The sequence below is a fragment of the Clytia hemisphaerica genome, unplaced genomic scaffold (assembly GCF_902728285.1).
Source record: "Clytia hemisphaerica strain Z4C2 unplaced genomic scaffold, Clytia hemisphaerica genome assembly, whole genome shotgun sequence".
NCBI classification, from domain to species: domain Eukaryota; kingdom Metazoa; phylum Cnidaria; class Hydrozoa; order Leptothecata; family Clytiidae; genus Clytia; species Clytia hemisphaerica.
Window position 1 is genome coordinate 4342309 of NW_027104101.1, and position 16279 is coordinate 4358587.

General features: G+C 35.7%; 1 protein-coding gene across 2 annotated transcripts; it reads right to left on the bottom strand.

Annotated features, from left to right (window-relative positions):
- Positions 1 to 1236: 1236 nt before the first annotated feature.
- On the bottom strand, positions 1237 to 15649 carry LOC136813161 (DNA ligase 1-like). Of its 2 annotated transcripts, none has more exons than XM_067069695.1 (13): positions 15456 to 15649; positions 14916 to 15033; positions 13578 to 13855; positions 12738 to 12936; positions 11219 to 11739; positions 10239 to 10457; positions 9192 to 9394; positions 8373 to 8520; positions 6549 to 6743; positions 4985 to 5122; positions 4175 to 4310; positions 2046 to 2305; positions 1237 to 1718 (listed from the first exon to the last, which is right to left on the bottom strand). In XM_067069695.1, exons 1-13 carry the CDS (start codon positions 15553 to 15555, stop codon positions 1444 to 1446), a joined length of 2790 nt encoding a protein of 929 aa, XP_066925796.1. In that variant the 5' UTR covers positions 15556 to 15649; the 3' UTR covers positions 1237 to 1443. The 2 variants fall into 2 exon arrangements, with proteins under 2 accessions (XP_066925796.1, XP_066925795.1); XM_067069694.1 differs by having other exon boundaries at positions 8373 to 8523.
- Positions 15650 to 16279: the final 630 nt, after the last annotated feature.

Sequence of the window (16279 nt, forward strand, 5' to 3'; positions counted from 1 at the left end):
CAAACCTGAAAACCATCCTCGCTGAATTTTTTTCTCCTGAGAACAATAGAACTTCTATCCCCATTGGGATTTTGAAAGAAATTTTCATCCCAACTGCATAGGAAAAAATTCCACAAGAACTGTGAGACAGGGGTGTAGAAATTCAGTAATCCCTCAGAACGACGCTCACAGCATTCATACAGCAAATCGACATTGACAATAAATCTCTTAGTTTTGTATCATCCAAAAGTCTCGACTACCCCAGAGTGTACATGTTTTTCTTTATAAGAATAAACTATATAAGAAGATAAGGCTTCGATGGCCAAAATGTTAAGAACATTTTAAGGCTTTGGGGACTCTAAAACACCCCATTTCTTAGAAAAACGCACAAAAATACCCACAAAATGGCGAAAATAAGAACATGATAAGAACATTTTTAGACTTTAATCTGAAAAAGTTAAGAACATCCGAAGGCTTCAAAAATTGTGGATGTTCTTATAAAAAAAGAACGTGTATCTCGGGTAAAACGTAGTGTAGTACAATGCCAATGAATTCTGAAATTTCCGTAGATCAGATTTTTTTTACAGATAAAACACCCCTTTAAATCAAGATTTTCTAACAGAACCTATAAACTCGTTCCTTTTGGCAAAATTCATAATACAGTAGAGTCTATACTCGAACCTCTATAACTCGAACAAGTTTCATGGCCCCTTCAGTTAACAATGCCTTAGAAACATTACTCCATAACTCAAAATTTCCATTTACTCCATAACTCGAAGAGATTTGTGTACCCGACGGTGCATATTCGAGTTATGGAGACACAACTGTATGTCAATACTGTTGAAGCTTATATAAATGTTTTATAAAGGAAAACTTCGAGGGTAACAACAAATAAGTAAAATAGTTGTATAAATTTTAACAATAAAATTTTTCAAAAGGTGAAGACACGCCAAGTGTTACAGTCTGTCGCTAAGCAATTTTTTGACTTAACAACGAAAAGAATTTCTTCATCATTATAATATTGAAGAATGGAATTCGGAGATTTGTGGAATTAAAGGTCTTCCGTTTCATATCAGACACATATTCCATATAAGTGTCTTGCTATTGTTATGTTATGCTGATATAAGCAAAAATATGTTTTTCTTTTCCTCTTTCTGATCATCTTGCTCCACATCCGTGTCAATGTGAAAAAGCTTGTGAATTAAAATTGATGAGTAAGCAAACGATATCACTTTTCTTACAAAAAATAAATTTGAATTTAAATTCGAAGAAATATATTTCATATAATTTAATAAGTTATAAAGAATTTAAAAAAAGTTACTCAAAATAAATTTTCAGACAGAAAAACCACCATCATTTACACAAGCTGAGAGGAGATATAGATCTTTGTATAAATGATTTGTATTTCTCTGTTTGAAAATTTATTTAAAAAGTATTTACAAAAATGGGAGTAAAAAAATTATTTTATGGTTGAGAGCCTCTAGGTGGAAGGGGTGGTCCTGGGGCGGCATTGACATTAGAATTTCTAGAGGGCGGCAGCTCCGGTGGTTCTTCAACAGCGCCCTTCTTTCCTTTTTTAAATTTCGGTGATTTTTTTCCCGATTTTTTTGTGGGCGTTAGGGCGTCAGAGATTTCTTTCTTCAGATTTCTCTTTGGAGCAGGGGCAGCAGGCTCACAGCTTTCTTCCTCTGATATTCTGTCAATGGCGGGTGTGGCGGGCGGATCACGGTAATTTGAACCTAGAAAAAAAGATGTTAAGAAAATTTAATAAAATATTTTTATAAAGATCGTATTCACATTAAAAATCGTTTAGAATTGAAAGTATATTACTACTAGACCCGATATTCGATGGATAATGGTTTGCCTTTTGTAATAACTTTTAGATAAAATATCTCGAAAAATTCCTTATTTGCACTCAATCAAAGTGTTTGCCCTATCAACTTTTAAAGTTTAACAAAAAAATTTGATTTCAATTTTCCTGTAAATCGAACAGGGATCATTTAGCAGAAAGTAGAATTAAAGTAATCCAACTGGATATTAGATTATCAAAAAAAGTTTAAAATTACCTGAGCTTTGTTCTCCATTTCCAATAGAATCACTCTCGGACGCTCTCTTCTTTGAATTATAATTCTCTTCTAATTTATCGAAACTCACATGTGACTTAGGGGTGTAGACTGGTATACCAATCATACGAGGGTCTAACGGCTCTTCATTAGTGGGCTGTTTCTGCTTTTTACCGAATTTAGTTTTTTTACTCTTTTTACTACTTTTGGACGTTTCTTTTTCGACTTTCGGCGATGTTTCTTTGGTTGGAGATTTCCAGCGCCTTTTTTAAAAGAATTATAAAAGTACTTGGGATTAGTCTAAGGTGCTAAGCTAAAGACTAGCCGTGCATCTGTCTGCTAAGATACTAAAAACTAGATAAACTTTTGCCTTTGGGCTCTGGACATTTTTTCGATTTTACACCAACTAAAATGGCAATTTCTGAATTTTAAAAAGATTAATGTATAACTTTTTTTAAATGTCCTGTTAAACCTACCTTTTTAGAATTCAAAAATCAAAAATTGAAATGAAAAAATTAAATGAAGAAGAAAACGAAGAGTTTTTCGAAGAAGAGTATTTCACCTTTCAAAGCCCTAATCTCGGTAAAAATCAAACATTTTGGAATTTTTTTTGGTTCAGGTGATGTATCTATTTAGTATCTAAAAATACAATTTCGGAAATTTTTATGGAAGTATCTTTCCTTTAAAATCTCCAAAAAACCTCATTTTTGGCAATTTTCTCCACTAAATTTCCATACGAAAACAACTATTACTTGGGATGAAGCCAAATAGAAAATTTTTCCGAAAATATCTAAACAAAGAAATTATTGTCATTAACTTAAAAAAGGTTTGAAACAATAAAATGATTTCCCCAAGGAGATTAGGCTTTTTTTGTGAAAAGTATATGAATAGCGTCGTTATGACGTTTTATTAAGGTCCATGCCACACTTATTCCTCAATTACTCATGATGTAATTAATTAAATTTATTTTTTCAAAAGCAGTTTGTTCTTAAACATGTCAAAGCAGCGAAAACATAAGGTTTTATCTTCAAATGTCCAGAGCCCTTAAAACCTTCATACTCTCGTCATATTTTACGGTCAAGGTTATCAAATCATTTAAAGATGCCAGATTTAGAAATATGTACCTTATAGCAGTGCCGTAGGAGTGACACCGCGAGGGGGGGGGGTTGAAAATTTGAGCTCTAGATTGCTTGAAAATGCACTCAAAACAAAATGCTTTCGAGAAAAAACAACATAAAAATCTATTATTATTTAAAAAAGAAAAACTTTGCATTTTGCAAAATAACAATTGCTAGGGCACTGTTATAGACAAAACTGGAAGTTTAATCACAGGTTCAATCATTTTCCATGTTTATTTAATCTCCCCAATTCTTATTCAAAGTTTTGGGTATTTAAAAACACACATCCGATTTTTTTTTCAAACATATCTATACCTTATCGGGGAAAAAAAAGTCGGGGGAAAGTGACGAAAATACCTCTAGGTGACGAAATTTTTCCCCGACGAAAAAAAACCCCAACTAAATAAAACTTTGAACAAAGTTCTTTGCTCGAACTTATTGGATGATCAAGAGTTAACTTTAGGCGTAAAAACTCTCATGAACAGAAACTTTCACGATAACCACGATTTTTAGCCTGTTTATCGCGAAAGTTGATGTCTTGGAAAATTTTAACAAGGCAACCCGCCAAAGTTTATGATCTTTAAAAATAGTTTTCATCAATTTTGCGAAATTTAATGTCAAGAATAATTATAATATTGATGTCCTAGTAAAAAATTTAACAGGGACATTTCAAAGTATAGTCAACTTTCTCTAATTCATGATATGCACCATTGCAATGTCTTCTGACATTACATCACGGGACCAACAGCTGATTGGTTGCAAGTGACGTAAAATCAGCCAATACGTCACTTTCAACCAATCAGCTGCTGGGTCCGTGGAAGACATTGCAATGGTGCATATCATGAATTAGAACATCGATGATTCGAACTAAATTGTCTTTGAAAGTGACATGAAATACCTTCCATAATTTGAATCATTCTCTTATTCGATTTTCTTTCTTTAAGATATCGAAATATAGAGAGTCAACTGTATCTATGACTAAAAATATTACAGGAATTTTTCAAAATACATTACCTTCTATTTAGGGACCATTTGGATTCTGTCGATGAGCTGGCTGCAGCTATTTTGTCTTTATCTTTATTCTTGTCTCTTTTGAATGGGGAAATGTTTTTTAGTTTCTCCTTGATGGAACCACGCCGTTTCTTTTTAACTATTGAAAGAGCAGAGTGGAAAAATAATTAAATAACTTAGACCCAGCTAGCACAAAACGTTGTTTCAACATTTATCTAATGTTCACAACGTCCATATAACGTTAGTTGAACGTTAAAACAACGTTGTGTGTCAGCTGCGGACTTACCGGATAAATTTTGAAATTTATCCTTGTGTTGGGTTCTGTTCACAGCTTCGTTAGATATATCCCTTCCTGGAAATCAAAGTTATCATCATCGGCGTCAACTCGCTTTGATGAAACACTAAGGCATCTCAAACAAGAAATATCTTACAGGTTTTACCGATCAGTATAAATTATCAGAAGTCTCTAGAAAATCTTGGCGAAAATCAAAGGGGTGGGGGGCTCAAAGTACTGGTAAAAAGTACAAAGTGGTCTTTTAAAAGTGGACGAAATATCTAAGAAAAACCTTTTTGTTAAGATTATCTTTAAATAGATTTAATGTTTCAGAAGGGAAACTTTTGTTTTACTTTTTCCAAACACAAAAAGATCTTGGAAAAACATAGCGGTGGGCTCCTCCAGAAAATATTTTGACACCCTGTCCCTTTCTATGTTTACGATTCTTGAAGGTGTTTTTAAACTCGAATAAACCCTTAGAATGGGCGTTATGGACGTTATAAGGACATTGAAACAACGTTGTATGTCAAATGACTTACCTTCAGATAATGTTTGTTCTAACAATTCATTTGTGAGAGTCATACGACGTTTTTGTTCTGTCTCTAACATTTCTTCTAAATGAAGAGACTCAGCAGATGACAAATCACTATCTTTCTCACCCAAAGGCATTGCAGAATCTAAAAAGACAAAGAAACAAATACCATAGAAATATGAAATTTTTAAATTTTCTAAATTGCATTGTAGCCGCCAATTGCTGCGTTGGCATTTTTTGTCCGTTTTACCACCCTAAACTCGATCCAATCCTTTTTTACACTTTTTTCTATTGCCTATAGGTGCGAAAAAAGGCTGGGACAGTTTTAGGGTGGCAAAACGCACAAAAAAATGCACGCACGGCAATTGGCGGCTACGGTCGAAAAGGTGTATACACCTATAAATGCTTAACTGCGCGGTCGGCCTCTGAAGGGACTGGTAATGAATTTACAAAGAAATCACATCAAATTCATGTCATTGACGTAATCCCTTCCTGGTAAACTCTAATCCAGAATCTTAAAGGTTTCTCGCTTTTTCTTGCCCTTTAACCTTTAATTAAACTCAATGGATTACGCTTTAACAACGGCAAAAATAATCAAAAAATATAAGTTAGATTTCTGTTTACTCTGTGACGAAACGTCTCTTATGCCAAGTATAGCGTGCCGGGTAAACAAGCTGCCCTCTAAGATGTGATCACAAGACTATTGCTAGAAATACAGTGTTCGCCATAATATCTGGAACAAATGGAATTTTCCAGGGAAAATTCTAAAAAGCGCAAGTATTTTGTAGGTGCCTTAACTTTAGCTGTGACTTTTAAAATGGGACTTAAGAGTTGGGAGCTTGATCTGAGGATCCAAAAGCTTCTGAATCATGGTTTCTGCATCATGGTTTCTGCCTACTTTTCCAGTCCCACCTTAAAATGCAATTTTGCCCTTAAAGAAAACTCCTTCCTTAAACAAAAATTACCAGTATCCCTTGTTAGAATGCCCCCCTTAAAAAAAAACAGCCCCCCCCCTAGATTTTTTTAATTCCCTTCAGCAAACAATTTTTTACAATATAACCATGTGAATGGTCCGACTAGGCTGAGAATTATTGGTATATATTTTCGCGTGTTTCGCGTGTATTAAATTTCGCGTTTGCAGACTTCTGGAAAATTTTCGCGTGTATTAAATTTCGCGATTCACTAAACTAGGTATTTTCAGAAAGTGGGAATATAAAGCAAGAAAAAGACTGATTTTTTTTTGAAACACAACGCTTTTGATGTAAAAATACTAACAAAATACTAAGAAAGAATTTTTCGCGTGTATTTAATTTTGCGATTTTGTAATTTTGAAAAATTTAAACAGTATTAAAGTTCGCGAAAATTGACCAAAAAACTCGCGAAATTAAGTACCCGCGAAAATTTGTAACACGCGAAAATATATACCAATAAGGTAGCCTAGAAGCCATTATACTCCTCCCAAATCAAAATATCCGATTAAATAAAGTAGAAATTCTGAAAATGTAATTCTCGCCTGAACGCAAAACGCTAAAATACCGAGCATATTCTGACCACCATTGTAGATAACTTACTTTGAAATTGTGCAATAACGCGTCTAGCAATCCTATATTGACGTTCTTTCTCCAAAAGATCATCCTTTGAATTAGTTGACCAATCAGAATTCGATTCTTGTCGTTCAACCAATTTGATTGGAGGAAAAATTGGCGAATGATGATGTAATGCATCCTGAACAGCCTTCCATTTACTGTTCTCTAATAATTCATTGTCTAGAAAAAAGAGAAATTACATAATGATGCTTGTAGAAATCCTTAAAATTAGTAAGGCTAAGGGTACGTGGCTTATTTGGACCAAAGAAATCCCGCCAAGGGTTACAAGAAATTGGGTGGTACCACCACCCCGGATCAATTATAGAGGGGGTCTAATCCAACAAACCCTGCATTACTAAAAATTAATAAAAAGAACCCGACAAATTTCATATTTTACCGTCCACAACCCCGACCGAAAGTGACTATCCCCCTATCCCCTACGGATTCATTCGTCTTTTTTTTATCACGGGAATTAACTACATGTGGTTTAAAAGAACGACACATTACGCATGCGTGTTATTAATGCAGGAATCGCAAGACGAACCTACTGATATAGCAGTACTCTTCCTTCAAATCAAATGGCTACTGTTTTAGTTACGGAATGTACCGGGTGCACCAAAAAAAAGTATACAGGTTTGCCGAGATATTGTGAGCTTGTGGATTTATATTTTTTGTTCATTCTTTTTTTATTGTATAGAGGATGCTCTAACTTGAATTTTGAGCTATTATACATTAAATTTGAAAAAGTAGTTCGAAAGTTATTTCCAAAAAACTGACTTTTTTTCCATGTCGAAATTTCAAAAATCATTAAAAACAGCAATCACGCTATAAATAAGACAAAATGACAAAAACACAATTTCATTGTCTTTTTGATTCTTTTTTCTCCTATCTTATATTTTGCCAACGGTTTGTCCATCTTATTTACACGTCATGAATATTTCCAACAGCAGTAAACTCAATGCAGACCCAAGTTCTTTGAGCAACTAGTTGAGGAATGGTGATTTATTTTTTCAAAAATTTTCTCACGTAGCACACCACACCTCTCTTGGAGATATTTTTTCACATAGGAATAGCTTGTTTTACCATATTCTTAAATTCCGTAACGAGTTTTGATGAACACAGTTGCATTTTTTGGTATTTTTATGTGTAAAGAAGGTAAGTGCCAAGAGAAAAGTTTGCTCGCTGTTTTTGATGATTTTTTGAAATTTCGACATTAAAAAAAGTCAGTTTTTTTAAAATAATTTTCGAATTACTTTTTCAAACCTAATGTATGATAGCTCAAAATTCAAGTTAGAGCATCTTCTATGCGATAAAAAAAGAATGAACAAAAAATTTAAATCCTGAAGCTCACAATATCTCGACAAAGTTGTGTACTTTTTTTTTGGTGCGAATTTTGTTATAGATAGTTTTAACATTTTCTCGATTGTAGTTGTTCTGTCATGTGATTGAGTTTTGTTTGTGCTTTCTTAGATCAAAATTCATGGATGTTTTCGTGGTAGAAAAGAAACCTTAGAGCCTTAAACCTTAGACCATTTTCAGAGCGTTATGGGTCCGTTCCGTTCCAAAACGATTCCGAAACAAATGTAAACGTCAAAATTCGAAAAGTCAAAAAAGAAGACGTTACAAAGCAAAACAGATCGAAACAGTTTCGCTCCACTTTTTTCATCAGAACGGAACTGCTCCGTTTTCTTGCTCCGAAACGCTACGAAACCAATATATGAAGACACTCGATCAGTAACGGAATCATACCGGAGCGAAACAGAACGGTAACGTGCGAACATGGTCTTAGAAAAGTGAAACGATTCTTACGTGTGCGGTCTTGACCGAAGGGTAGGTAGCTTGTTAATTTTGGATTGATTTGAAGACGTTGCGGTATGGAATCAACTGATGACGTATTTTCAACGTTCTCACAAGCATCGTCCTCACTGGATGAAGGTGCTAGCGTTTTGATTGGCTGCTGCTATGGTAACAAAATAAACAAATAAAACTGTGCCCAGGTGGTTTGGTGTAGTACAAAAATTCTCAATTTTACTATCGAGTTTTTTTTTGAAAGATTTTACTATGAAATGTTTAAAAACCGATCGGAAAAAGTGTAGTAAAGGTATGCGCATAAGAGGATTTCGAAATATAGCTTGTACCTAAACTATTACATTGTTATCTTTTGCATGGATTAATTTTACTCATTTTCTCCAATTTTGGCCCTTTTCCTTAAAATTTAGTCTTCGCGAAAAATTTAAATTCCGAAATTTGGCCAACAAAAGAAATTAGGTGAAACAAATAAGACTGCTGATTCGCGAACTTAAATTCACTTCAAAATTTTTAAATTCTCGATTCGCGCAAAAAAAGTCACCGCGAATAGCGCTTCGTCGTGCAAACGTCATGATTATTACTTTTCTGATTTGACCGAAATTCAATCCCACAATCCTTTTCGTCTTAATTCAAAAGTCGTGAAAGTTATTACTTGTTCTTTGTAATTGAGTGTAATTTGCGTGCAAGCGTAATAAACGCAAAGGGTGATGGGATTGAATTTCAGTCAAACTTAAAAATCAATGTCTATTTTTAGATTCGCGACGGTATGCTATTAACCCACTTCACGAATTATGTTGTACCCCCTTTAAGCACACTCACCATTTTCTTGTTGTTTGTCTCAGTAGACTTTGGTTTCTCTGGTGGACTGGACACCAGAGAAAGTGAACGCCCTTCATCTTCCGACATGGAGTTCCTCTTTGGTTGTGGGTCCCTACCTTTCTTCCTGGTAGGAGAGGATCCAGATCTGTTTCCAGCTATGGCTGGAGGCTGGGAAAAGTCAGGTGGTTTCCTTCTACCCGGAGCTATAAAAAACAACGAGAACAAATGAGTTATATGAATAAATAGACTGGAGTCGTTTATAATGTATATTACGTTAATGTGTGTAACACAGTAGTATAGACGTTATATGATAATACAGTTATTGTTACGGGATTTTGTTCCCTTCATTACTTTTTGCTTTATTTCTACTATGTCTGAATTAGTCATCTAGCTTGCTAGGCTAATGAATAAATAATCATAGTACAAAAATAAGATTTTCACTTGTTCCAGAAAAACTTTACTCCTTTACTACTAAAATATACCTTCAATGATTCAAAAATGAATGACTATAAAATATGATTTGAAAAGATGAAACCCTGAAGGGAAAGTATTTTGGGCCTCCTCCGAGTTTTGACAAACTTTGCCATCTCTTCAGTATTTTTTTCATGCAAAAAAAAAACTTATTTGTCCATTCACAAGAACGAATTTCAGAAATGGCTAATATTGATTTGAAGTCCCCTTAATCAATAAGTAAACTAAATTATGAACCATTTTAAGATTATGTGCTTCAGGAAGGCAGCCGCTTGCGAATCTTAACACTTGAGCCGGAAATCACGAAAATAAGAACAGCCGAGCATAGCAGTCAACATTGACTGTTACCTGCAAAAGTATGTAATCCCCGTCAAAGTAGTTTTTATCCTTTGAAGTTTTCAACATTGTGTAAAACCTCCTCAGGCGGAAAATTGGATTTTGAACAACAAATCTGGCCAGATTCTTCATGTTTTGCAGAATTTTGTTGAATTCGGAGACGGACAAGCCTATTTTTGTACCTCGCTGAGACGGAAATCCGCTTCAGACGGAAGAACTTTGTACACTGAATAAACAAACCTGATTTATTTTCTAGAACGGAATCTTGTCCTTGGGGCGGTTTCCGTTTACCGGAACTAGGAGAAGATCGGGTTTCCGGATTATCTTGTGGGTTGGAAGACGGATTTGTTTTCTTCCTAGATCGTGAGTTTTCTTTTGGTATTGTTTGGTCGAAGGAGCCATCTACACTTTTCATTTTCTTTGTTTTACTCCTTGTACGAGATGATACTTGATTACTACCTATAAAAAATTGAAGTGGAGTCTCTTTAACTCGAACCTCTATTACTCGAATGACTCCGTAACTGGAACAAGTTTTTTGGTCCCTTTATTTTGCAATGCCTTATAAACCTTACTCCATAACTTGAACATATTTGTGTTTCCAGTGCGTGTTCGAGTTATAGAGACTCAAAATGTACCATATTAGAGCGATTGCAGTCGGAATAGCGACCCGATAGCTCCACCCTTCCCACTGGACTGATCCACACACCTATGTACATTAGCGAGTTTATGTATTTGCACTTTTGAGGACGGTAGAGTGACTGAAGCGGTTTAGAAAAACCCGCAATTCCGCCCCGCAAAATCGAGGACGGTAAAAGTGCTGATTTACCGTCGTCCTCAGCTGGTCAGGATCTACTCAAATTAGAACCTTACCGTCTCCGTCGCTGAAAAACACACATACATAAACTCGCTATTCTCTTCAATTGCTGTGAGCATTAAGCACAACGGCAGCAAGTCCTATTTTTGAAACCTTTGGTATGACCCGACTGAGATTGAACCCAAAACCTTGTGCACCGTAGCTGAATGTCTACTTTTATGCTTCGGACGCATGAATAACCAAAGAAGCTGGGAAAATTTAGAAATGGGATATTTACGAAGCGCAAAATGCCAAAAAATGTAGTATACCAAAGCTAGTGAAAGTTGATGATGCAAAGATGCATAGTTTATTTAATATGCACCATGTATAATAAATTTCAAAAGCTCTTTCCTTAAAGAATTCTTACCTTGATTAGAGAGCTTTTCAGCTTTAGCTGTTAATGAATCGATAACATTACTATAAGCATCAAAGACATTACTATTTCCTCGATTCTTATTAATCGCAGGGACAGGCACCCGACTACCGGGTTCGTTACTACGATATTTGGCTTTGATTTTCGCGACATCTGGCAATGGATTGATATTAGTATAAGCATTATCGTCTTCGGCTTCATCTTGAGATGTTTTTACGGTACCGAACATTCGTTGCTCCAACTCTTCTTTTGTACGCAGTGCCGCGTTTTTGAATCGGTAAGCGGCGAGCGCAAAAAAGAGCGGGAAAGGTAACGTAGGGTCAGGTTCAGTATTTGGCAACCCTGGGTTGATTTCTTCGTAGATGTTTTCTGATTGGACAGCTTCAATTGATCGAGCAGCTTCAATTGATCGGACAGAGCGCACAGAATCAAGTGTTTCGTATGCGTCATCGTCGTTATAAGTATTATTGTTCGTTAGGTTTGTGTAGTCTCCTTCCTCCTCCACCACCGCCTGTCTAGAAGATAAAAATTGATATCCAATATGTTGTTTTACAAGCATAACCACATATATCATATTAGATATCATATTCTTTTACACAATAGATATAGGCTAATTTCTCGCAGATTTTCCGTGAAAATCGACTAGTCTGTTATGTTGTTTTCTAATTTACATTGTATTCGAATCACGCTGTTAGCGACCAGAATTGAAAACAAGATGACGGACTAGTCAACTCTAAACCTAGGCAAGCTTCCTATATACTGGTAGCCGGATTCAATCAAGTAGTTAGAGGGCTGATTTGAGCATAACGCTTATAACCAGATTAAAAGCTTTAGACTTGCAGATTTCCAAGACTGAAATATTTTTCAAGTCGTCATTTTTTTTTTCTGTTCAAACACACATTACTGCATGTGAATACACCTTCCGTATCATAGTATTCTTTTCCTCTAAATTTGAATGAGGTCAACAAGTTCCATCTCATAAAACTTATTCAGCAAAAAAGCGGACGTTTTTTAGGCCTATTTGCTTCCGTTTAACAAAACAAATTGGAGGGACACATGGCAGCCAAGCCTAGGTAGGGGAAGGCACCACTCATTTCCATTGATTTGTACTTTTACAGTTGACCTATCTTTAGTTGTTGATAATTTAACAGAGCATTTTCCGATCATTTGTATGACCTTGCTCCATCTCTAGCCCCGCTGCAAACTCAATTGAACCCACAACCTTGCTCGCTCAACTTATCTTTGCTTGGGCACCACTTTTTAAGAGCACCGCAATAAAAGCACCCCTTTAAGGAAACCACCCTGAAAAATTTGATGCTCGATCGTCCAGACAAAGAAGTTCCGCACCTTAGTTTTTTTCATTATTGAAACATGATCAACAGTGTCATAGAAAAAATCCAAGGCGGATATGGGTGTGAAAATCCTACCTCCCAAATCAAAATATGTTCAACTATGATAACTAGTTCGACTATCGTAAATAACAATATTCGCCCGGAAAAGTTGTTTTAATTACCTGTTGTTCATTTGTTCATGGTTACTCAAAATATGATCAACGTTGTCATAGTAACAATCGTAACCAGGTGAATAACCATTGGTTTGTCGCCTATCTTCTTCATATGGCTCGACGTACCGCTTAACCGGGTCTATCCGTAGATTCTCTACATCCGGAATATCTTTATTATTCCGCTGTTGTATAAAAGGATCATCCATTTCTAAAAAAAGCAAAGTGAAAACAATGATTGGAGTCAATTTGTATCCTTTGTGTCATTGATACTTTATCAATGTTAATATATTTATCTGTACCAATACACTCTTAAAAAAAAAAGAGTATTTTCATAAGAACAAGGAGAGGCTCAAAAACCGTCAAAAGATGAGGACAATTTAAAAAAAATGTCGAGACTGGAATCGCTGAGTTTCAAGCAATCAAAGGATCACATAGTATAAAGCTTTAAAAACCTCAGTTTAGCACTAAAATTATAACAGGATAAGAACTGAAGTTGGGATTGCCATAAAAATAAGAACAACCTACTCTCCACTGGTTCTTATAAAAAAGAGTGTAAGTGCCGATGTTGTAAGGGGGGATGAGAGCGCATAAATATAACCTCGCTTAAAGAGGATATGTCGAGAAAGACACGAGTCTGTCAAAATGGTACACGTTTTTTTATAAGAACAACTAAAATTTTTTGACCGTTTTTTTTGTCCGTTTTCTTAAGAAATCGGGTGCTTTAGAGTCCTGAAAGCCTTTAGATGTTCTTAACTTGTTCTTAATATTTTGGCCATTGAAGTCATATGTTCTTATATAGTTTGTTCTTATAAAAAAACGTGTATATAAGAAAATGTGTGTTTTACTCACCTATGGAGACATACTCGTGCGATTCCACGTTGTCCACGACGGGTTCTAAATATTCATCATCCTGCGGCGATTCATAAAAATCCTCACGAGTCGGCGGTAAGAAATGCCTCTCGGCCTCTTTCGTCCAAATTTGATCTTTGACTTGAGGGCATGTCAACGTCATAGATGGGGAGCTCATCGTTTCTGAGAGCTCTACATACGGCTTTTTGGTATCATCGCGAGCATTCGTGAAGCCTTCCAGCGGCTTTTTGTTAAACTCAAATAAACCAAGGTCTGGACTAAAAATTACAAACAAAGTCCATTCGGTTTAAATTTGCTCTCTTTTTTAACTTTTTTTCTACCATATGGAATCACTTTCAATGGAATTAGGCTAAATTACATGGCCCCCGGCGTGCGCATCGAATTGAGGGGGCCAAAAAAATATGTCGCCCACCATGGTTGGGCGACGAAGAAAATTTTCGACTTTTTGCCCTTATTTCACCCCTCTAAACGGTATATATAAGATTTTTCAAACTAAAAAAAAAAATACTTTGCAAAATATTGGGGGGGCCATGGCCCCCCTGGCCCCCCCCGTTGACGGGGGCAATGAATTACGATGACATGGTTCCTACATGGTAGCACGGGAATATTTATGATTTAAAGCGAATGAAATCTAAAAATTATTCTTAAAAAATATTTGACATAAAGATAGATGCGGTCGAATGTCAGTTTGTTTGTCAATATTGCCGAAGAGTTCTGGTCTTAGCAAAGTTTGAGAAAATATATAGACTATAAATGTAATTTTTTTAATGGATGAACAGTGCCAGGAGTTTCATTCATGTTTTTAACATGAGTTTTGGAGACCATTTTAGCGAATTCCGTATTTCGAAGGAAATCTGGCACGGCAAAAGCTGTGAAGGTTTTAATATATACAGTGCACTCTCTCTAATTCGAAATTCTATCATTCAAATCTTTCTATAAATTGAACTAATTTTCAGTCCCCGTCGAGAAGAAGCCTTCGTAAAATGCTTTCTAGTATTGGAATCTTTCTGTGGTTCCAACAAATTAGATTCCTCGTTCAAGTTCGAATTAGCGAAGCTCAACTGTAAAATAAATGTGCCGTGGTATTGTGGTAGTCGACCTTGGCTTCTGTGCAGGAGGCCAGGGTTCGATTCCCACTCACGGCAGTTCACTTGGCAAGTGAACGTTCCTTCGCTCAGGTCAACCCATGCCATGTGTGGGGAATTGGGTAGTCAGTTCAAGGTGCTGACGGGACGCTCATTAGTAAGCGTTACGAGAATAGGCCTCTAAAGCCTCCTGCAACTCAACCAAATAGAAATAAAAAAAAACCACACTTACTACCGACATTTCCGATAAAGAACGAATGAAGCAATTGCCCCCACCAGAATAATCTGCACGGGAATCAAAATTCTTTTCGCCATTCCCGACGACTCAGGCTTGGACGTAGTTGCGAGTTCTGAAAAAAAAAAAAAAATTTAGAGAAATTAGTGCACTCTCGGGACACATTAAGTCATCGCTTAAGCCTGGATCCATACTCCGAGAAAAAACGCAAATCCTAAAGAAAAATATTTTAATATAGAGTCAACCTGAAATAATGAAGGGAATCACATTTTAGCAGAGTTATAAATTTCGACACTTTGCATAGCTCGCAAAAACGACGATTTCATAAACCATAGGGAAGTGAAAGAAAAAGTTTTATTTTAAGTTCCTGTGAAATGAATTTATACGACCGAATTTTTTCAACCGTGAATCTAGTCTAATTAAAAGAATATCAAACGAGAGGATATATGTTTTCAACTATTTCTATTTCTATATATTCATTTGCATAAATTCTACAAGAATTACCTTCTTAGTTACTTACAACAAAAACATACATACCTAGATATTCGTCATACGCATTATACGGGTATCCTCCATCCCTGCATTGAAGTATTGTGATCAAGCTCAGGAACAAAAGAGCACGAAAAAAAAGTTTCATGCTTATATAAAATCAGCTACATCTTTTTGGAAACCAAAAAGAAAAATCCGGTAAAAAAAAATACGAAGGTTTGTCAAAAATCTGTTTGCTTATGTAATCATCGTGTTGATGTAGCAGTGCGGCCTCTTTTTGTGTTTTTTTTTTGATTTTTTTTTTCTGTTCAAACTTCCTACCATTTGTAACTTTCTTCGTATGGTTGCGATGGATATATAGAATTCTTTGCTATATTTGTGACGTCAAATATATTATTTTGAAAAGATAACATCAAAACAAACCATTTTAACTATTTGACGTCAATTTTGTTTGTTTAAAAAGGAAGAGCAAAACACATACTTTTTGTTGTTTGTAAAGGTCATTGTTTTAACATTTCCACCAATCGAGACGGAATGCGATTTCACATGAGGAAAAACTTTCGTTAAATCACATAATTGACCTTCACACGTTTAATAAGGCAACACCGCACAGTGCCGTAGCCTCCGGGGGGGCCTGGCCCCCCAAAAAAGTTTTAAAATTGACTTTCGGAGAGGCAGTTTTAGCCAATCTGGAGGGTATAAAGTCCAACAATTTTCTAGCTCCCCCCCCTAAAATATAAATTGTGTCTACGGCACTGCCGCAACAATGCTTTCATCATTTAATCCAGATTTAGGATGAATATCAAAAAAGCTTTTGAAGTCCATTGAAGAACATTGATTGGCTAAGTAAAACAATTACCCGAAAACATGAA